The 21,790-nt window shown below is 62.1% G+C and overlaps 2 protein-coding genes across 7 annotated transcripts in view; one reads left to right on the top strand and one right to left on the bottom strand.

Annotated features, from left to right (window-relative positions):
* Window positions 1–377: 377 nt before the first annotated feature.
* Window positions 378–15,206, top strand: CHRNB2 (cholinergic receptor nicotinic beta 2 subunit). The gene is made up of 6 exons (XM_073322910.2): window positions 378–490; window positions 8,771–8,916; window positions 9,470–9,514; window positions 10,070–10,179; window positions 10,559–11,549; window positions 14,413–15,206. Exons 1-6 carry the CDS (start codon window positions 406–408, stop codon window positions 14,581–14,583), a joined length of 1,548 nt encoding a protein of 515 aa, XP_073179011.1. The 5' UTR covers window positions 378–405; the 3' UTR covers window positions 14,584–15,206.
* A 3,521-nt stretch (window positions 15,207–18,727) lies between these two features.
* Window positions 18,728–21,790, bottom strand: part of ADAR (adenosine deaminase RNA specific) — a 32,230-nt gene continuing 29,167 nt past the window's right edge. For all 6 annotated transcript variants that reach the window (XM_073322873.2, XM_073322876.2, XM_073322878.2 and 3 more), the window contains 2 exons: window positions 21,370–21,497; window positions 18,728–20,886 (listed from right to left, as the gene is read on the bottom strand). In XM_073322873.2, coding sequence (XP_073178974.1) covers window positions 20,646–20,886; window positions 21,370–21,497 — 369 coding nt within the window. In that variant the 3' untranslated portion in view covers window positions 18,728–20,645. The remainder of the gene's footprint in view (window positions 20,887–21,369; window positions 21,498–21,790) is intronic.

Below are 21,790 nucleotides of genomic sequence, written 5' to 3'. Positions count from 1 at the left end.
CAGCACCGGGCAGGGCCGGTCCCCGCCCCGCCGCAGCCGCCCTGCGCAGGCAGCCGCTGGCCCGGGCAGCCCCGCTCGGCGGCCGCGCAGCGCAGCGCAGCGCGGGGAGGGGAGGGGAGGGGAGCCCGAGCGGCTGCGGCGCGCAGAGGGCGGCGCACGGGGCGGCGCAGGCAGCCGGGGTCTGAGCAGCGCCCGCGGCCCCGCCGACTTCAGCACCCGGGACAGAGCCGCGCAGGGGCCGGCGCAGCCGCTTCAGCACCGGGGACAGAGCCGCGCAGGGGCCGGCGCAGCCGCTTCAGCACCGGGGACAGCGGCCGCTTCGCGCCGGTCCGCGGCCCGGGCCGCCCCGCTCCAGCCCGCAGCCGGGTCCCCGCCGCGCCGCCCGGCCCGGCCCGGCCCGGGGCCATGTCCCGCCGCCACGGGAGGATGCAGCCGCCGTCCGCCCCCCTGGCTTCGCTCCTGAGCCTCTGCCTGCTCGGGCTCCTGCGAAGTAAGTGCCCGCCGGGCCCCTGCGAGCCCCGGCCCCGGGGTGGGGGGCCGGGCCGGGCGGTGCAGCCCTGGGCCGGCATGGCCCCGTTTGTGCCCGGGCTGGCGCAGGGTGACCGGAGAGCAAGTGGGGGAAATCGGGAGACTTTTCGGGGCGGAGGGAGCGTTGTGTATATAAGAGAGCCCCTCATAACAGCCCCAGCCCAGCCCGGTGGGTACAACGGGCCCCTTGGGGCTCCCATTCACCAGGGGCTGGGGCTGACAGGGCCTTTCCTTCTCTGCGTGCCCCCAAAGGCGGAAGCTCACCTGCCCCCACCAGGCTGGGCTAAGGGGGCCAGGGCTGAGAGCGCCTTGGCCCCTCCGCCTGCTTGGGTTGTCCAAGTCCGCTTTGTCTACCGGGTTAGTCCCAGCTCCGCTGCCCCCCGTGCGGGGTGGGCGCGTGTCCCCAGCGGGTGTAAAGGGCCATCGCTCCATGGCTCTCCCCTGGGCTCCGTGCACCCCTGAACTGCTGGTCTTGGTTAGCTGCCTGCCTGTTGCTAAAGAGAATGGCGGCGGCCCATGAGTGGACTTGAATTTTCCAAATCTCCTCAGTCCAGAAGAATTGACTGCCAGGGAATGTTTCCAGTTCTAGAGCGTGTGTGTCTAGCGGGCGCACACCCAGGCCCACAGATACACCCCCCCCAGACACACTCACCCCGGGCAACGTTCTGTGCCTCTGACTCCAAGCAGCAGCAGGCCGCCTCTGTTCAGTTAGGCGCGAGATCATATTAATTTCTAGAGGAACAAGGGAGATTAGAGAAAGTCAGCTCTCCCTTATTAGCCAGGCACTTTCAAAGCCCCCCTCCCTCTCCCTTCAGCTAGAAACGGTGCTTGGATGCCACAGCACGGGCTGCTAGACAGACAGACAGCGGTGGGGTGCATGGAGATTTGAGAGAGAGAGAGACAGACAGTGTCTGGGCCTATGCCCGGGGCCAGACGCAGACTCCATGGTCCTGTAGCTCTCACAGGGCAGGGTGGTGCTTAGCCCCAGACATGTCCCGCCAGCTCCTTGCCCTTCCCCCAGCTTTTCTGCACCAGGCTGGCTGCTCCACGTGATTTATTGCGCTGACTCCCATTAGTCGCAGAGCCTGGGCACCCCGGCGTTGACAGCGGGGTTTTGTGTCAACAGCTGTAACACAACGCAGGCGTCCAGCTGTCAGGCCACACAGAGAGACAAAGCTACTGACAAGCCCTGCCGGGCCCAGGCTGCTGGGGACTCTCCCATACGGTGCCGACTTCACATTCAGTTATTTCCCAGCCTGAGTCATCCCTGGCTGCCTTGTGCTCCGGCAGAGCCAGAGGCTTGGTTATATCTAAACACGCTCTCTGGCTGTACATCAATTGCGTGTGCACGCGTGTGCATCTTTATCATCTGTCCAGACTCCCCAAAGGTGGCCAACACCCAGCACTCCCCAGCTGTGACCAAAGCAGCTGCTGGATGCTGAGCAGCTCTGGAAATCTGAGCCCCAGGTGTGTGGGGGTAGGTGCGTACACACACATGCATGCACTTGTAATTGAATGGCCAGAAATGTAAAACTGAGAAAATAAATTTTCACGGTGCATATATAGCCTGTGGAACTCCTTGCCACAAGATATAACCAAGCCTGAATGTTTAGCAGGATTGCACACTAAGTTGGATGATGACAGCCGCTGCCATTACATTAGACAGGATAAAAATACTGCGGAAGGGCCCTAAATTCTTTTGCATGAGCCACACGCTCACTGACAGGGGGCGGGGAAAACGTACTTCGCCTTTGGGAAATTCTCCCCCACCCCGGGGGGAGGGGGGGCATCTCTTGCACATTGGGACTCAGCACTGTGGCTGTCTGGTGAGTGAGCTAGGCTGGTTGGGGATGGCAATTCCTAGGTGTCTTGCGTGGCCGGACGAAGCCCATCAGAGTGACAAGCCACTTCCTTCCATCCCAGGCCTGCTCACCCTGGTTCCCAGGGCTGGGCGCTCCTTGCTCCGTTGCTGGAGGCTGGATTCTTGCCTGGCTCAGTGGGTCTGATCCAAAGTCCACTGCAGTCCATGAAAAGGCCCCCAGTGGCTTCCGGGTGCTTTAGTGTAGTGCTGGTCGAAGAGCACAGACTGGTGCTACAAACAGCTCCGTCCGATACAGGGCCCCGGGAGCTGCTGAGTTGTTACCCCTCACCCTGCTGGGGAAAGTGGAGCTCTCCTGGGTGTGCGAGGGTTAATACGTTTCCAGTGCTGCACCGGCCGGCAGTGCTAAGTAGAACGGTTCTCCGAGAAGCAGCTGCCCTTGCAGCTTGTTTCTGGAGTGAGACGACGGATGTAGCATCGACCTTCACCCCACCCCACCTCTGCGAAACCTGAGGTCCTCCAGCATCACAGCCAAAAGGGTCTCCAAGAACATGACAACCCACTAAAATGCGGCTGTGTCTGGGGCAGAAAGCAGTGCACACAGTGCAGAGGGGAGGGGACATTCGGTCTGAGGCCGCGGCTGCAAACCGTCTGCTTACAGAAGTCTGCTGCAGGGACCAGAGCGGATCTGGGGGTTAAGTTCTCACTCAATATGCAGTAGAGCGGAAGGGACACAATTTGCCTGGGAGGCGTGAAGCGCTGCGAGGCAGCTGGGCCAGGGTCTGCAGCTGGGGTGAGTCAATATTTCACACCTTGGACATTCAGAACAGGCTGTGCAGGGAGATTCTCCCCGCTCTGAGCTGCAGCTGACACAGACTAAGGGGATGCCAAGCCCTTTCTTAACCAATGGAAACTTTAGCTTCGCTGCAGCCGGCAGCGTCCAGGAGCCCTGGGGACCTGGCGACCCCCGAAGCAGCCTGGAGATGCCCCTGGCTGAAATACATCCAGTCTCACACTGTGCCCTTCCTGCTGGGCCCTGGACAATGGCAGCCCAGAAGCAGAATCCTTCTGCTCTGCCCTTTTCCTCCTCAAACCCACATTTGCTTCTCAAGCAATTTGCAGGCTGACCACAGCAAGGCCAGGGTTGAGCAATATCGACCTCGTCCCTGCTGAACTCCACCGGCAAGGCTCGCCCAGCTCTGCTGAGCTTTTCTGTTTCTTCCTTGGATCAATAGGAGCTTTTGGGGAAGTTTATCACCTGGTGTTTGACACTTGGGACCAAGGCCTTGGCTTGGGGAGGAGCTCCCAGATGCACTCGGGAGGGGGGGGGCCTAGGAAAAGTGGCCCCTTGCTGCTGGAGAGGGCAAAGCTCAGCGGGCATTCATTCTGCACCTGCTGCTTCCCTCTGTGAGCCCCATCCTGTAGCCCTGGCTCACACCACCCGCTTTGGTGGGACCAGCTGGCTCGCAGGATTGGGCCCTTCGTGTGACGCAACACGGCCCCACGCAGGAGAAGCCAACTCATTCAGGAAGGGCCCAGCTGAGATGGTGGGGGGCAGGGCTCCCTTGTCCCCCAGGTCCCACTGTCCCTCATTTACTCTCTCTTCTGCCCTAGCTGGCAACACTTGGGGGGCGGGGTGCTGGAACAGGGGCAGGCCCTCAGGCAGCCCCTGGGTGTTTGGCTGTATCCCCTTAGCCTCTCACAGTCTCACACCCCTTCCCGGGTTTACCTTCCACCGCTCGGCCCGGGGCGTGGGTGTCTCCGGCAGCGTCTCCTCCTAGGCAGGGCAGCCTTTCTCCTGTAGCATGGCCCCATCCCTGTGAAACTTTCCCCTGTTCAGCTCCTCCAGGCTCCGCAAGCCTTGCAGGTGTGCCTCGTTAGCGCACGCAGGCCAAGAGGAGCTCGTTAGCCTCCTCCCTCCCAGCATGAGGGCAGGTCCCTTCCCAGATGCCCAGATTCCCTCCTTCCCCTTCACTCCCCGGGTGGCCTCGCAGGCTGGCAGGACGTTAGCTAGGGCCAGGCAGGCCAGAGCCTCCCAGATGAAGCCTGAGGGCTTAATTCTCAGTGTCCCTGTCCGTGTGCAGGGGGGCAGGGCAGGGCGGCAGGTGGCTTTAGGCCCCTGGCATAAGTAAGAGCAGCCTCAAGGCTCTTCTGCTCGGCTTCCCCTATGGGCCCCTGGAAGCAGAGAATACCCAGAGTACAGTGCGCTCAGCAAAGCCCCGATCCACCCCTCTGCGAGGGGCCTGGCTGGGGAGGTGCAGAGCCCCACATGGGGGAGTGTGATTCTGAGGGGGTCATTTCCACCCACTTTATGATTCGGAGCCAGTGCCCCCTACAGGGGAAAGGCCCCATGGCCCAGTCCCGGTCCTCAGCCTCTCACAGACCACCCCCTTGTGCACATATTCCCGAGCTCCGGTCAGAGCTGGCAGGGAAAACGGGTCTGAGGAATTCAGCTTGTTTCTGTGCCCCTCCACACGTCTCTGTCTGGAAAATGCATTTTCGGGGCTGGCATTGTTCCTGGATTGATATTTCAGAGCTCTCGGTAGCAAGCCCTCGCTGCACTTTGTGGCCTGCCTGAGCCCTGGCCCAGAGACACGGTTACACTGTCAGGAAACGTTTCTTGTGTCCTGGCTTCGGAGCAGAGCGTGATGGATCGTTAGCGAGCGGAGTGGGGGGCAGCTGAGCAGAGACTTACCAAGGCTTGGACCAGGGGCGTCAGCTGGAAGGGGAGAGGCCATGTGGTTCACTGGCCTAGCCCACTGGACCGACACTCAGGCGACACCGGTTCCAGGCCTGGCTCCGTTGGGCAAGTCACTTACTAGCTCTGTGCCTCAGTTTCCCCACCTATAAAATGATACTGGCCTCCTGTGCCAAGTGCTTTGAGAGCCATTCCCTCCAGCACCAAGCGCCCAGTCCCAACCAGAGCTGCATCCCTCCCTGCCACTGCTCCTCTCCTGGGCCCGGGAGCTCGCCCGGCTCCCCCTGCTGAGCTGCCCATGTCCTCTGGGGGCAGGAAGGACGGAGGCGTCGCAGCAGGGACTGGGTGGAGCGGATTGGCCCGGGGACGTGGCAGGGGAGTTTACTGGGGCTGTCTGATCGGGGATGAGATAGCACTGGACAAAGGCTGGAGGAGGAGCTGGGGGGAGGCTGGGTGAGCCGGCTGGAGGGAGTTTCGTTTTTTGGGGTGGGCTGGGGAAGAGGAGAGAGCCCCAGAGCTGGGCTCTAAGCTCTCTACCCCCCAGAAGGGCCGGACTAAGGGGTCCTGTTTATGTCTGCAAGCTCTGGTCCGGACTGTGTTCCCCTCGTCTCTAATAAACCGTCTGTTCTACTGGCTGGCTGAGTCACGGTGAATCGCAGGAAGTGGGGGTGCAGGGCCCTGACTCCCCAATCTCCGTGACACCTGCAGCCCTGCGCTCACCCTGGAGCGAGCTCTGTGCTTGGCAGGCCCTGGGCCAGCTGCCCCTGTGGCTGAGAGGGGTCATCTTGAAACTCGGCAGCCACTGTAGCCTTTGCAGCCTGGCAGGGAGGCAGCAGGGATCCAGCTTCAGCAGCAGCTGGGGCAGATGCTGGTGGGGTGGGGCAGGCTGGAAGGGCGGGAGGCTGATTGACACTGTCAAGCAGCGAGTCTGGAACGAGGGGGGCGGTGGATGCAGAGCGACCCGGCACCAAGGGCGGGCAGCGCTGGGCCCCTGGCTGGGCCAGCCCCCTGCTCTGCCTCCCTCTCTCCCTCCCTGGCTGGGCTGCTGAGATCAGCCCCCTCAGCCCCACGTGGGGCAGGATGGAGCCGCTGCTGACGCTGATGGGGGGATGCAGGCTGGGCCCCTTCAGCTATTGAGCCCCGTCCCCCGGGCTCTCCCCTCACGCCTGCTGGGGCTCCCGGAGCCGGTGACATGCAGCACGGGGGGAGTGACTGGGGGGGGCGCATGGATGGACGGATGGACACACCCCTGCACCAGGCCAGGGAGGCGTCCAGGGTTGCAGAGCAGCCGGCCCTGGACATGGGAACAAGGGAATGAAACCCACAGGCCCAGGGAAGGCGGGAGGGTGAGGCTGGCATGGGGCTGAGCACAGGACACCCTCCAGACCAGAGCCAGCACCTGGACCAAGCACCCCTGCAGCCGGGCCCTCCCCCGCAGGCACTCACCCCCCCCGCCCGCTCCCCTCCCCCAGCAGCCCCCAGACCCCACTCACTGAGGCTCAGAACTGGGGGGGGGGAGGCCTCCTCCCTGCCTGGCGCCCAGCCTTGAGCTTCTGCACTCACTGGGCCAAATCCCCCAGGGCGTAACCCTGCTCCGGGCTGGGTTTGGCTCCTGGGCGATTAGTGATGAGGACGGAGCCGGCTGCGCGGGCTGGCTACAAAGGCGGCGCGTGATGGGGGCAAAGGGCCGGCGAGCCCAGCGCTATCAGCAGTGCCCAGGAGGAGACAAGATGAGACGGCGCCCGAGAATCCGCCGCAGGCCTGGACCCCGCGGGCGAGACTCATTACAGGGCCTTTGAAGCGGCCTGTCAGTCACCAGCGCCTTCATCCCCAAGGACGGGCGGGCGCCGAGCGCCGCCGGGGACAAAGGCCCCGAGAAGCCAGGGCTGCGGCTTGGCGCACGCAGCAGGGTGGGGGCTGATGGGGCTGGATCTGTGTGCACATGGGGGAGGGCATTCCCAGCCAGGGGGCTCTGAGCACAGGGCGCTGGGGGTATGTGGGACCGGAGGGGGCAAAGTTGGGGGGCTGTATAATAAGCCCCATTTCTTGCTCGCTGTCTAGGTCTGCTTCCTCTCTGTCTGTCTTAGCTGCAGGACCCGCTACTGCAGTTGTATTAATGGGTCACATTTCTAACTCCCCTTTCATCCCAGACTGCTTTACAGATAGAGGGAACTGGTCACCCAGCACTGAGCTGCAGCTGCCTCTGGGGTGGGGCGCACGGGCTAGTTAAACAGGGATTCCTCACCCGGCACCGAGATGCAGCTGCCTCTGGGCTGGGGCGTGGGGGCTGTTTCACAGCCAAACAGCAACGCTGCCAAGAGTTTTACAGGAAGTGGCAAATCCTGTATCTAACGAAGCCTGTTGGGGCGGTTTAGGGAGGGCGAAGGGCACACCCCTCACTGAGATTTGGCCGGGACACCAGGGTTCACACCCTGCCACTCACTGAAAAACCGCTCAGACTATTGGCCCTCCCTGCCAGGGGCTGGTGATGAGGGGGCTGTGCCCCAAGATGGGCTAAAGGGCCCCCATAGCTGGAACGAACCCTCCACGGGAACAGCCTGGTGCTCCTCCCCCCCACCAGAGCTTCTGCCCAGAGCACAGGGAGGAGGGTGTATGGTGGGGGTCAGGGAGAGGTGGGGGACTTGGGGGTAGGAATTGCGGGGTGCTGGGGGACCGGTTCCAAGCTCTCTGCTCGGCCGCTTTCTGCAGCTTTGTTTAGAGCTTTGCAGGCCACACTTTGTCCAGCGCAGAGGGGGCGGGGTGGGGCAGACAGGGATCACCTCTTCACCCCCATTTAGCAACCAGACCCCTGGAAAGGCCACTCAGCCCCCTCCTTCCTTCCAGGGGGTTGAGCCCCAGGGGCGTGGTTAGCCGAGAGGGGCCAGCATAACCCCCTCCCTCCTGGCACCGGTGGGGCTAGCGAAGCTGCCCGGGGAGGTTCCCCCACACACATGTTGGCCCACCCTGGTCAGGGCACCTGGGCATGGGCCTCTGCACCAAGGGGGGCACTGAGCCAGTGCCCAGCCCCAGCCCCACCCTTCGCGTGCAGTGACCCAGGCTCAGGGCCCGGGTACAAGGCCATTGTAAATACTGAGAGGACGGGCGGCTGGCCTTGTCCCTGCCCCAGCCATGCCAGGGTCCAGAGCGTGCGGCTGCCAGGCTCGGCGTGGTCTCTGCCCTCCCCCCGCAGCCCTCGGGGGCTGCCCCACGGCTGGTGCATCCGGCAGGCTCAGGGGTGCGGGTCGTGCTCCTGGCTGATGAACGGTATCAGGTCAGTGTTATTGTCCGGCCTGCCCGTCGGTCCGGGCTCTTCCTGCCAGGGGCCCAAGTGCAGTGCCCAGCACTCGGCTGGGGTCCCGCCCCTCAGGGCAGCGGGGGTAAGGCCCCCGCACGCGGACTGAGCTGGGATCCCCCGCCGTGCTGGGCTGGGCGAGCCGTGCGCTAGGCCCCCCCGGGGCACCCGAACGAGCCCTTCTCGGAGCAGGTGGCTGGCATTCCAGCAGCCGCTGCCTAGCTGCCGTCTCCCACCAGCTGAGCCTTCTCCAGACACCGCGGCTGGGACCTGGGGAGGGAGGAATATTTGGGGACAGACCAGCGGCTCAGCTCCCATTGCCAGGACCCGGCCAGCGGGGGGCTGCGGGCCAGGCCAGGCTGGAAGGGGTGCTGTGTGGGGACAAGGAGGCTGGGTACTCGGGGTCTCACCCCTTTACCCCCCTGGCCCTCAGGAAGCCTGGGCACCGACACAGAGGAGCGGCTGGTTGAGCACCTCCTGGACCCATCCCGCTACAACAAGCTGATCCGCCCGGCCACCAACGGCTCGGAGCTGGTGACGGTGCAGCTCATGGTGTCGCTGGCCCAGCTCATCAGCGTGGTGAGTTTGCTGGGTCTGCAGCACAGTGCGGGCCCCGGGCAGAGACCGGGCGCCGGAGGGGTGGAGGCACTTGGCATGGGGGGGGAGGGGGCTGGGCACAAGGGGCTCCTGGGCTGTGCTGAGCGCCTGTCTCTCACGCCGGTCACAGGCCGCAAACACCCCGTCCAGGCACAGTGCAGACCCACCACCTGGGGGCAGCCCCGTGCGCAGGGAGACGCTGGCTCGCTGTGCACGCTCCTGCACGTGCCCGCGGGGGGGGACGGACGGACGGACGGACTCGCTCCCCTACGTCCAGCCCAGCGCTGCGGCTGGAGCACCCCTCGTCCCAATCCCCTCCCGGCGCTCCCCGCCCAGCCTGCTGCAGCGGGGGCTGTGGCTGAGCTGCCCGCGCTGGGGGGGATGCGGTTTGACCTCTCCGAGCTCTCTCTCCTGGCTGCCCCTCCCCACAGCGGCCAGCCCCAGCCCTGCCCCCCGCGCCCACGCCATGCTGAGGCCTGGGCCTGGCTCCCTGCTGCTCCCGACCCTGCTAACGGCGCCGTGGTTCCGTTTGCAGCACGAGCGGGAGCAGATCATGACGACCAACGTGTGGCTGACGCAGGTGAGATGCCTGGCGTGGGGCCCAGCAGAGCCGGGCAGGGTGGGGGTCACCCCTTGCCCCTGGACAGCTCACTCTGCCCCCACCACGCTGCATCCCCCTATGCCCTCCCCCCAGCCTCCTGCCTGCTCCAGGCACGAAGCGGGGGAGGGTCCCGACCCTACGCCAAGCAGGACTCTCCCCAGCCAGCGCCCTGGCCCCTGGGGGGTGGGGTGCAGGCCCTAGGGCGGAGGGAGCCCCAGCCTGGGGTCCCTCCCGTTGGCCCAGAGCTGGGGCTGCAGAACCTGGGCCAGTTGGGCGGCAGGGGCAGGGCCGGGCAGTTGGGGGGCCGGGGCGAGGCCGGGCCGGTTGGGCGGCAGGGGCAGGGCCGGGGAGTTGGGGGGCAGGGGCAGGGCCGGGCCGGTTGGGCAGCAGGGACAGGGCTGGGGAGTTGGGGGGCCGGGGCGGGGCTGGGCCGGTTGGGGGGCCGGGGCGGTTGGGCAGCAGGGACAGGGCCGGGCAGTTGGGGGGCCGGGGCGGGGCGAGGCCCGTGCTGAGGTTGTGCCGTGCTCTCCGCAGGAGTGGGAGGATTACCGCCTCACCTGGAAGCCAGGGGACTTCGACAACATGCGGAAGGTGCGCCTGCCCTCCAAGCACATCTGGCTGCCGGATGTCGTCCTCTACAACAAGTAGGTCCCACCCCCAGGGTCCCACCCCCCAGCGGCTCCAGACTCTATCCCCACTCACTTTGGCTGAGGGTTCTGCCCAGGGTGGACTTGGCCCGATTTGTGGGGGAGCCTCAGGGGTGAGACACGGGTCCCCTGTGGGAAGAGGCAGCATCTTGTTCCCCCGCTTCCAGCCGTCCCAGATCTCAGCAGCTCCACCCAGGCCCACAGAGGAGCTGTAACTGCCCCCCAGGAGCTGGGAACCCAGTTGGGTGTTTCCCACCTCTACCCCCAGGTCCCAGTGGCTGTTGCCTGGGGAGACGGAGCCCGGGTCCACTGGGCAGGACAGTCCTGGTGGGGCGTGACATCCCTGCTGCCTCACGGCCCTTCTCCTGCTCCCCAGTGCCGATGGGATGTATGAGGTCTCCTTCTACTCCAACGCGGTGGTCTCCTACGATGGCAGCATCTTCTGGCTGCCCCCGGCCATCTACAAGAGCGCCTGCAAAATCGAGGTCAAGCACTTCCCCTTCGACCAGCAGAACTGCACCATGAAGTTCCGCTCGTGGACCTACGACCGGACGGAGATCGACCTGGTGTTGAAGAGCGACGTGGCCAGCCTGGACGACTTCACGCCTAGCGGCGAGTGGGACATCATCGCTCTGCCGGGGCGGCGGAACGAGAACCCCGAGGACTCCACCTACGTGGACATCACCTACGACTTCATCATCCGCCGCAAACCGCTCTTCTACACCATCAACCTCATCATCCCCTGCATCCTCATCACCTCGCTGGCCATCCTGGTCTTCTACCTGCCCTCCGACTGCGGCGAGAAGATGACGCTCTGCATCTCCGTGCTGCTGGCCCTCACCGTCTTCCTGCTGCTCATCTCCAAGATCGTGCCACCCACCTCGCTGGACGTGCCGCTGGTGGGCAAGTACCTGATGTTCACCATGGTGCTGGTGACCTTCTCCATCGTCACCAGCGTGTGCGTGCTCAACGTGCACCACCGCTCGCCCACCACGCACACCATGCCGCCCTGGGTCAAGGTGGTCTTCCTGGACAAGCTGCCCACCGTCCTCTTCATGAAGCAGCCGCGCCAGAACTGTGCCCGCCAGCGGCTGCGCCGGCAGAACCAGGAGCGGGCCAGCAGCAGCTGCTGCCTGCGGGAGAGCACCCGCTCCTGCACCTGCTTCGCCAACCAGGCCACCATCAAGAAGCTCGGCGTGGGGGCCGGCCGGCAGGTCACCGCGGCGGCTGACAGCGCCAATGGCTACCGGGAGCGGCAGGGGCAGGCCCCGGCGCCCAGCCAGAGGTGCTGCTGCGGGGTGGAGGAGGCGGTGGATGGGGTGCGCTTCATCGCAGACCACATGAGGAGCGAGGACGAGGACCAGAGCGTGAGTCGGGGGAGCTGGCGGAGGCAGAGAGGGAAGGGGGAGCGTGTGTGGGGAAGGGGGGATGGACACGTCTGCGTACGAGGCTGTACAGGTGCACAAGCCCCCGTGGAAGGCTGCGTGGGTGTGGGATTGTGTGCCAGCCGGTGTGTTTATATGTACAAAAGCACACGTGTCCCTGGCACTGCCCGCCCCAACCCTGTGCATGTCGCTTTCTTTTGCTGGCCCCGCTGCTCTGGAGCTGCTGGGCAGGGCCTCTGCGCCATGAAGTGATACCTGGGTACGCGCGTGGCCATGCAGGGTGGGCTCAGGCCTGGGCACGGAGCAGTCCTGCCCCAGATGAGCTGGGCTCCCCCTGCCCCCTTTGCTGCCAAGCCTTGGGCAGAGACAGGGTGGCAAACCCGCCTGCTCAGAGCAGGTCTCTGCACCGACCTCTCCCCAACTGTGATGGGCAAAGTTCATCCCTGGAGTCAGTCAGGGTCCCCCAGGGAGGTGGTGAAAGCGCTGCACCCCCTGCGCATCATGGTACCCCAGGCAGTACAACCGCCTCCTTCGACTCCCACGACCGTGGGGTGGACCCTGTGCCCTGGGGTACAGCCCCCTCAGGCCCAGCTCCTGAGTAACTGCAGGGGAGACCCCCCAACTTCCACCCCTCTGTGTCAACCATAATTCACCTAAATGTTTGCACAGGAGCACTGCCAAATTCCCACGAGCCCTGCAGGGATAAGCAGCAAGGTGCGCCCACGCCCCGTCACCCTGCTGTGCTGTGCTTGGAGGCCTGGAGGGAGGCGACCTGCACAGGGCACAGCTTTAGTGCCAATGGGGCGGCAGGCAGAGCTTCGCTCTCCTCCAAGCCCGGCCTGCAGGGCTGGCGGGAAGGAGCCAGCCCTGAGCTCTCAAAGCAAATGGCAAGGTCCAAAATCAATATCCTCCTTCTGCTCTGCTGGGTCCCTGTGTCGAAGGCCCATGAAATATTCATGGGAGATGCAGGCAGGGGAGGGGGCAGGGAAGCTGGCTGTCTCTCCTTTGCAGGGGGGGAACTGGAGCCAGCTGGTGGGGGATTTCTGCCAACACACAGAGGGTGGGGGGCTTCTGAAATGCAAATGTGCAAAGTGCCAGGGTAACCCTGCGGCTGGATTCCAGCAGGCCCAGGCCCCCGGCCCCCCTCCCTTCTTCCTGGGCCTTGCCAGACCATCAGCACCTGCCCCAGTGAGTCACTCCCGCATGCAGCTGGAGGGGGTCAGGCCCCGGTTTAGGAGTTGCTATAGTAACCAGAACAGTCTCATTTGAGAGCAGCCCAGCCCAGGTCAGGACTTGGGCAGCACCAGGAGGCTGCAGGTTTTAGATGAGGGGTGCGTGGGAGGGCGGGACAGATCCGGGGAGGGAGGCAGCCGCTGCTCTAGGCCCAGCTCAGAGGGGCACCGGCCCGTGTCACAGCACGGTGCCTAGTCTGAGATTCTGGGATTTGGGGGAGACGCGGGTGGGCCTGGCCTGGCAGGGGAGCTCTAGGCACCTGCAGCTTTGCAATGGGAGGTGGGATGGAGGCACCTCGGGGGAGACGCGTGTACGAGGGTAGCCCGGGGCGCGTGCGCTGCAGGTGGGGAGCGTGGGGCGTTGGCAGAGCGGTGGGGTCAGGGTGCCAGTGTAGCCCAGGGGTTGAGTTCCACGGCCCTGGAACGATCCCGACTTTACAGAGGGGAACCAAGAGGCCTCGCCAGGGGAAGTCACTTCCCAGAAGTTACGTGGCAGGTCCAGGGCAGAGGTGGCACTGCCCAGAGCTACACAGTGCCAGAGCCAGGCCTAGAGCTGAGGCCACCTGCTCCTGCCACTTAGCTGCACTCCCCCTGCCTAGGCCTGGTTCACCGTTAGCACCGAATCCAGCCCTGGGGAGGAAGCTGCTGGTCCCAGGGCCCGGGGGGAGCGAAGGTGAAGGCTGCTTACCAGCCTCCTCTTGTGCCCGCCTCCAGGACAGGCTGATTTTCGGGTCTGGCCGCGATCTCTCAGCAGCAGGATTCATTCGCTCCCTGCCTGCCCCTCTCCTGAGCTGTGCTAAGGCCCCACCTGTCGCGTCTCAGCCAGGCTCCCTGCAAGGCCAGGGACAGAAATGAGAGCACGATTCAGGCATGAAATTGCTCCCTCCCAGACCCATAGCAAGAGGGGAAAGCGGCACCGAACCGGTGTGTCTGCCAGGCCTCAATGCTGCTGTACGGGCAGGGGCGAGACAGCAGCTGATGCAGCCTGCACGGAGCAGGAGGGAGCCGCTTTCAGATCCGCCTGTGGGGCAGCCCCGAACCCCCACCAGATGGAGAGGTGCCCAGAGACCACGATGATGGGGGCACCAGAAAGGCCCTGGATCCACGGGCTGCTGTGCGAGCTTCCTGAGAGAGGAGTGGGCGATCGCTGCACGAAGCCCGGGGCAGGCAGACACAGCAGGCAGAGCACAGAGCTCTGGGGGCCATTCCCCACTCTCCTGCCCACCGCTCCCTGCCGAAAGCGGAATCTCAAGGTCTCTGGGTTGAGAACCCATCTGTGGCCCTAGGCCTGCCGGGCAGAGTCTGAGGCCATCACTGCACCAGCTGGCTCGGAAGCAGAGGTGACAAGCCAGCTGGGGGGCAGCAGGCCTGGCCCTGGTGCTGGGCTCGTGGGCCCAGGTGGGTTGAGGGGGAAGGAGGTTTGGCAGGAGCGACGGTGGAGGCTGGACTGGCGCCCTGTAACCGCCCTGTCCTGGAGTCTCTGCCTTTGCTGGGACTGAAGCTCCTCAGCCACACACAGCTTGGCCACGGCCCCATTTCCTCGCCCCGCCTAGGTTCAGTGTGTGGGGTGGGATGGCCGTGCCCCGGATTCTGAATGCGCCGTCTCCTTCCAGGTGAGCGAGGACTGGAAGTACGTGGCCATGGTGATCGACCGCCTCTTCCTGTGGATCTTCGTCTTCGTCTGCGTCTTCGGGACCATCGGCATGTTCCTCCAGCCGCTCTTCCAGAACTACGCCACCAACTCCCTGCTGCAGCTCAACCACGGCCCGCCCAGCTCCAAATAGGGCTGGGGGAAGGCAGGCAGCCCTGCCCCGTGTGTGCGGAGCCATCACCCCCGGGAACCTTCGCAGCCACATGGCAAAGACAGGGGCCTGGAGCACGTGGCTGGAGCACGCCGCCCTGGGGGGTTCCCGGGGCAGTCTCGGGATGGGGGTCTCAGGGCCTTGCTGCTGTTTTCAGTGCTGCCTCCACCCAAGGGCATCCTGGCTCCCGCTGCTGGGGTGGCTCCACGTCTGCCCCATTGAGAGCAAAGCCCCAGGAGCTGATGGAGGAGACCGGCCATGAACCGGGCGCAGCTCTCAACCCAGACCCAGGCAGGGTGCAGCTCGAGGTACCCCAGCCCTTCCTGGGAGGCATGGGACTGCTCCAGCAACTGCACTGGGGGGTCAAGGAGGGCTCCCCTCCCCCCAGAGGTTAGTGAGGCCAAACGATCCCCGCAGTAACGAGGCATGAGTGGAGTGGGGTGGTTGATCTCTGCTGTGAAGTCTGCTGCCAGGGTGGCTCGGTGCCATCCAGTCGCACGCAGCAGGGGCAGGGCTGGCGGGGGGCGCTCCAGCTCAGCACGGCAGGGCCCAGGCACCATCTGGGGGTGAACGGGCCCCAGGCTGCAGTGAACTGTATCCCTGGAAGCTGGGGGGGGGGGGGGGGGGGAGGGTGCGCTACCATGGGCGGCCTCAGACATCAGTTGCTGTTTCCAGTGTCACCGCAGTCCAATAAATAATCACACGGACACCGGGCGGGGGGGAGGGGGGGAAGAATTGTTTAAAACCTGGTTTAATTTGACCCCCCTTTATTTCTAAGCCCGTCTCCAGAGCAGGGGAGTGGCAGGGACGGCAGGGCACAAGGAAGGGCTGCAGTTCTCCAGGTGTGCTGGGAACTTTAATGCAGCGGGGGAAGGGGAGATCTGACCCCCTTAAAGGCAAAGACCTGGGACAGTGTGGACGCAGGAGCGAGCCCTGCAGGGACAGGCCGCCCTGGGCTGAGCAGCCCTCCCCGTTCCAGCTGAAACAATCAGTCGGGGGCAGAACCGTGGGTCAGGCTGGAGCGAGAGCTCAGCGGGTTGTTGGGCCCAGGGATTGCCAAGAGCATCCCTTTCTCGTTGCGATTTACATGCTGTTCAAGCCGAGCCAGAGTGCAGTGCCCCTGGCCCTGGCTGGGAGAGGTCTCGTGCCGCTGCAGATCACGGTCAGTGCCGGTGGAAGATGTCGGTGAGACGTGGGCGCGAACGTGCAGCGAAGCGGGATTCCCCCAGTGTCACAGAGCGTGTAAAGTGCGTCGTGCGGGCTTAGTGCTGCGAGGCAGCGCACTGGGCAAAGGGGCGCCCGTTTAGCTGATGGCACTGGGACCTCCATAGAGCCATCTCTCCATATTACAGCCACGAGCCAGCTGGATCGGGATCCTTGCAGAGACACCCAGGAGTCCCCCGTGGCCCACTGCTCTGCTCCTCCTCTTTTTAGTTTCCCTCTGCAAGACTCCAAGGGTGGCTCATCAGATCTCCGTAGAACTGTCAGGCTGTGGGTGAGAGATCCCAGGACCCGTTCCTTCTGACAGAGCCCTCGGCCATTCCCTCACGGGTTCCAGCTCTGCTGGGGGGCGAGAGGCAGCAGATACAGCCGGAGCTCGATTAGATCATTATAAACTGTGTCCAGGCCCCTGCCTGGTGCCCTGGAACTGCTGAGGATAGGAGTGGGGTGGAGGGAGGTGGACAGTGCATGTGCAGAATGGAAACCCAAGGCCGGTGCCACGGTCCCTGGGCAGGCAAGAATTAGCCTCCTGGGTGGAAATTTTAAATCAAAACATCTCCTATAAATAGCGTGAATCCTCCAGGCTGCTTGGAAGGGCACCACGGAGCAGATGGACAGGCTGAGCACGTCATGCTGCTGCAAGTCTTGCTCTGTAAACAATCGCAGCCAGGAATTTCTCAGCTTTTCCCCCAGCAGGCACAAAGGGTCCTGGCCTGCTCCCGAACTTCTGACTGCTGTTAGATTGCCACTTACACTCCACCCAGCTTTGCCCCCCGGGGGAAGCGGGAGTAGATTTTAGTGATATTTCAAATCAAAAGATGTTTGAGTACGAAGCGGCCACGACAGAAGAGCCCCCGCGGGCCGGAGAATGCCGTCCTGGCTGCTCAGCTGCCCACGGAGCGCTCAGGATCACTGTCCCACCTGCCGGATATCTTCCCCGGGCTCTGCTGCAGAGCGGCTCAGGGACAAGCCCTCTCCCCGCTTTGCATGGTGGCAGAATCCAAAGTCCTGGAGACCAGTCAGAGCAGAGCTCTGCAATGCCAGGCTAGCGTTCGGGAGCGGGATGGCTCAGAGAGGGAATCCAGCCCAACCTTGCATGCAGCACCTTGGCCCATGCCTGGAGAGAAAAGGCAGCAGCCCTGGGTAGCCCAGTGGGATGCTGCCTCCATGTGCCCTAGGCTGTTTCAGTCAGACTGGATGCAGGAAGACAGCTCCCGTTCTCTGCCTACTTCCACCCCTTCGCTTTCAACAGTGGCTCAGTCACGCTCTTGGGTTCTGCTTCTAACTCCCCCCTCCCAGACACAGGAGGGAGCAGTACCAGGCCTGTACTCACTGGGTGCGTAACAGGGTCCCTTTATGGCGGGCAGGGTGAGCTCTGCTCGGGCACTGGCTGGCTGCTTTGAAGGAGTCTCTTTAGCCCCTTTCAGCCGTTGGTTTATTTTTTGCATCATGTTTTCACCGAGTCATTGACAAGTCCCCCTTTGCTTAGCTTTGAAGGCACCCGGTTTCCCAGTGGTTACAGTGGGACCCTGTGCAGCCACGAGGCGTAACCCTACCCTGGAGCAATAGCCAGGGGCCCTGCAGGCGCCTTCTGCTCCAGTTGGCTGCAGCCAGGAGCTCCAGGCCTTGGCAGAGTTTTGCTGTTTTCCTCAGTTTTCAAAATGGCCTAAGCGCCCATCACTGGCACTATACCTCGCAGGCCTGGTCCCCAGCGCCGTCTACTGCTCCGAGCGAAGCGAGAGCCAGCGGTGCTCCAGGAAGGGGCTGTAATAAAATGTAATAAAACTGCTCTTGGGCAGGACAGTCTCTGTCTGAAATAAGCTTGAGCTCAAATGTAACAGCAGCAGCCTGTGCTATGGGGCCCACGCTGGGCAGATGCTGCCCTCCCAGCGCTCCCACGGCCCTCCCAGCCTCTCTCCAGTCGCCCTGTTAACCAGGAAGGTAAGTCACAGCCACGGCACTTTGTGGATACGTCCTTTGAGTGGAGCACATTAGCAGCACACCTGGACTTTGAACCCACAGGGCTGCGACTCACACGGTCAGAGCTGTCTGGTCAAGGGAGCTCCTTCAAGTCTAGCTGGGGGGCTGCCTGACAAGGCTCCATGCCCCCAGGGCCCTGGGCTTGCCCACTCTGGCACTGCTCGGGAGCTAGAGAATTACTCCCCTCCTCACCGGGAGGGGGAAGCCCAACTCCTCAGCCAATCCCCAAGGCAGCCAGGCAAGTTTAGGGACAGATTGTTAATGTGGAGGATGATTAGCCACTGGAACCAACTACCAAGGGGAGTGGTGGAGTCAATCTGCTGAGGGCTTCAGATCCAGCTTGACATGTGTTAGCCAGACACAAGTCACTGGGCGCAATACGGGAGCACTGGGGTGAAATTGCCTGGCCTGTGTCACCCAGGAGGTCAGACTGGATGATCTGATGGTCCCTTCTGGCCTTTAAATCTATGCATCGCCAACTGTCTCTCCTTTGAGGAGGCGGCAGGGGGGTGGTGGTGGGGGTTATTCCCTTGCTTCAGCACAGCTGGAGCTACGCAGGTAAGTGCACAGGGATGGACAGAAGGGTGCCCCTCGCTCCAGGGATGGCAGAGCAAGCCGGGGCCAGGGACAGCATCACTTCAGAATTCACTCGAGAGCTTTGAGGGGGGAGAGATTTAACCTGCCCCTGCAGAGCTGCTGCTCAGCACAGACCACCTCCGTCCGGGGGCAGAGCCCCACCTGGTTAGGAAATCAGTGCGGGACATGGTTCAGCCGTCAGCACTTTGTCCAGCTGATGATCAAATAACTCCATCGTTTCTCTTCTGAGCGACTCCATCTCCATGCTCACTGCCATTTAAATTAACACCAGCTTTGGCCCCACTTTTCATCTCCCAGGAATTAAAACCACCCACAGAATGGAGCTGTCTAACAATACAGATTTTTTTTTAATTTTTATGCGGAATGTTAGGACTTAAAATCATCGATATCGAGGGGCCCTTAAAAGCAGACTTACAAAAATTAAAATAAAATAAAAAGGAGGGTTACAGTTCTCCCATGAATAAATGTACATTTGTGTCTACTCAGCTCTCCAGAACCAGTGTGACAAGAGAAGGAATCTAACATTACAGAAAAGAAAGGGGAGTGTGGGTAGGACAAGTATGCAGGAGACAGTCCCCAAATGATGCACAACAGGAATTGCTCTGACCCACTGACAGTGCAACTAATTACAAATAAAATAAATGGGGGCAGGGTGGAGATAGCACAAGGAGATGCCAGAACTGCGGAGTAAGAACAGGTCTGGGTCTCTTCAATTACTTCAGAGGGGCAGGCTGCCCCCTGTCCTCGCCCCCAGCCTCCCGCACTGCAACGTACACCCCACGCAGCACCTGACCGTTCAATTCCGGAGCAATCAATTCGCCCCTTCTCCCAGGGCCAGGCTAAATCAGACTAGCTTCTGACAAAGCCCAGGCCAACTCAGGTCAAACGCAGCCGACATCTGGATCAAACTGATCGCATGACCCGGGGCCTTGGATTCTAGGTCTAGCAGGGCAGGCAGGCTGGATGGGACTGGGTCCATTAGCCAGGAGGCCTGTGCTTCTTCCAAGAAGGAAGAAGAAATTTGCTGGCCCTGCTAGCGCAGCACCAGCCCCATGACCCGCATCCCCCAGGGCTGCCAGGACACTGCCCTGCAGAGAGGGCAGGCTGGAGCACAGCCACCATTCAGCGTTCCCAACACAGACAGAACCTGCCTTAGATCCCATCACCCAAGACAGTGGCTTAGATTCCTGCAAACAAAGAGGAGAGGCTGGCTGGGCCCGAGGCCTGTAGACAAGACACAATTCATGACCGTTTGGTTTGAAAGCAAAGATGCCAGGCTCTAAAAGATCCCTGGGCCCGTTTCGATGCCGAACCAGCCATGGGCTAGTCATGAAACTGGTCTGAAGGGACGTTTGGGGAAAGGAGGAAAAGCTCCACTTCACTGACGTGAGTCTTAAAGTGGTGCCACCCTGCCTGGCAAGACTGGGACACCCAACCCACGGGTGAGACTCGCCCCATCTCGCAGGGGGAACTGTCAGGCAGGGTTTTAGAATGGCCCGTCTCAGCGGGACTCCAGAAACCAAGACCCAACCCTCATAATCAACAGGGTATGTCAGGCGAGGCTACTACACCCAACCCAGGAACACTCCTGCTAACTATGGAGATCTAGATCAGGTAGTACACGCAATCTGCCACTAGCCCTGAGCCACACATGGCTCGTGCTATGCCCTACAGGCAGATCCCAGAATTAAATAGCAGCTGCAAGAGATTGCCTTGTCTTCAAATCGATTTGTGCCCACCTGGCAGGATTGCTGGGAAGGAAAAGTCCCGGGGAGTTTTGCCAATAGCTGCAGGAGTCATCTTGCAAATCAGAGGGAAGTGTTCTGGGAGAGGATAAGACGCTGGGAAGTACACACATACCATTTAAAATGATCCAATTGAGACAATGCATCTGACAAGTGAAAAGCTGAGTTCCCCCAACCGCTGTGATGAAGGGACACAGGGGAGCGGGCTCGCCTGTGGTTTCATTTAAATGCGTGGACAGTGTGGATTCTCTTGTACAAACACACTCACACACATGCTCGCATCTCCTCACCACCATGTGCTGAGTGTCCACCCACGTCAAAAGAATGCAATATGAACGCAGGAGTCCCTCCTAGCAGAATCAAGATGTGCTGCCAGGATGACCCAAAAGGAAGAGAGACCCAGGGGAATCCACAATCCTAGTCAACATTCCTGGCTCCAGTTAAAAAAACAAAAAAAGAAAACAAAAGGAACACACAGACACACACACAGAGGGCAGCTCATTACGCATCGGAGAGAGAGAAGTTCTCCTCTTCCTGGGGTTTGCAGATCCAGCTCCCATAGCTCATCTCCTCCAGCGCCCTGAAGAAGTGCTGCTTGGCTCCCTGGTAGGCCGAGGCTGCCTCCTTGGCATCTGAGTACAGCGCGGCGCTCTGCAGGTCTTTGCGGTCAGCCTTGGCACAGAGCTGCTGGAACAGGGTGAACATGCTCCTCTTGGACACGCGGGACACCTCCAGCTTTGGTCTGGAAAGGAGAAGAACACGAACAGAATGAGAACCCCAGAGAATGGAGGTGGGCCATGGGGGCAAACAGCAGCTAGGGACGTAGGACGTGGTCCTGCAATTGGATCCACGTGGGCAGAGCCCAGTGCTTGGACAGAGTCTCATGGCAGGATCAGGGCTGTAAACCGAACCTGTGGGCAACAACGAGCAAAGCGATGCAGCAACCAGGATCTCAAGGTGCTACACACACAGCAGCTACGCCTTGAAGCCCGCTGGAGGCCTCACTGGCAGGACTGCTCCATGCGTGGGAGCGATTGGAGCAGTGTGCCCAGCGAGTGAGAACAGCGGGCGGATATTCTGTTCTGATTGACGTGAATCCCCGTTTTAGCTGGGGTTGGGGCTCCGGTCCCCCAAGTCCTCCCACACACCAGGGCACACAGCATGACAGCACAGAACCGCCCCTTCACAAGCTCCCCTAATGCCAGCTTCAAAGCTCTTTGCTCACCCGTCTACTTTGCCTTTTGTGCCATCCAGGACTTCCACCTCGCTTTCGTCGGCAAGACACCAGTTCACGCTCGACTCCTTGGTCTTGCCCGTCTGCCTGGCGGAGTCGTACACGCTAACTCTCCCCACCTAGATGGCCAGAAGGAGACAAGAGGGTTGGCTCAGCAGAGTGGGGCACATGCATGCAGCTGGGAGGGGTGTGTGGTTCTCAGAACTGGTAGACAGGTAATGCAGCTGTGGCCCCCACTAGCGACCGGCCAGCTGGAGTGCCCAGCAATTGCTTTGCATTCTAGCTTGCCCCACCAGCAAAGCATTTATTATGTTTCTTAATCTCAGCTACGCCACGCACACCCAATTCAAAGACCGCCCCGCGACAGCCCCTGGAGAGAGACGGCTCACTGGGGCTCTGGTTAGATCTGGCA

The sequence above is a fragment of the Lepidochelys kempii genome, chromosome 24, assembly GCF_965140285.1.
Source record: "Lepidochelys kempii isolate rLepKem1 chromosome 24, rLepKem1.hap1, whole genome shotgun sequence".
In the NCBI taxonomy this organism is placed as follows: domain Eukaryota; kingdom Metazoa; phylum Chordata; order Testudines; family Cheloniidae; genus Lepidochelys; species Lepidochelys kempii.
Note: the sequence above shows the minus strand (reverse complement) of the source record. Positions and strands in the feature narration are given on the sequence as shown.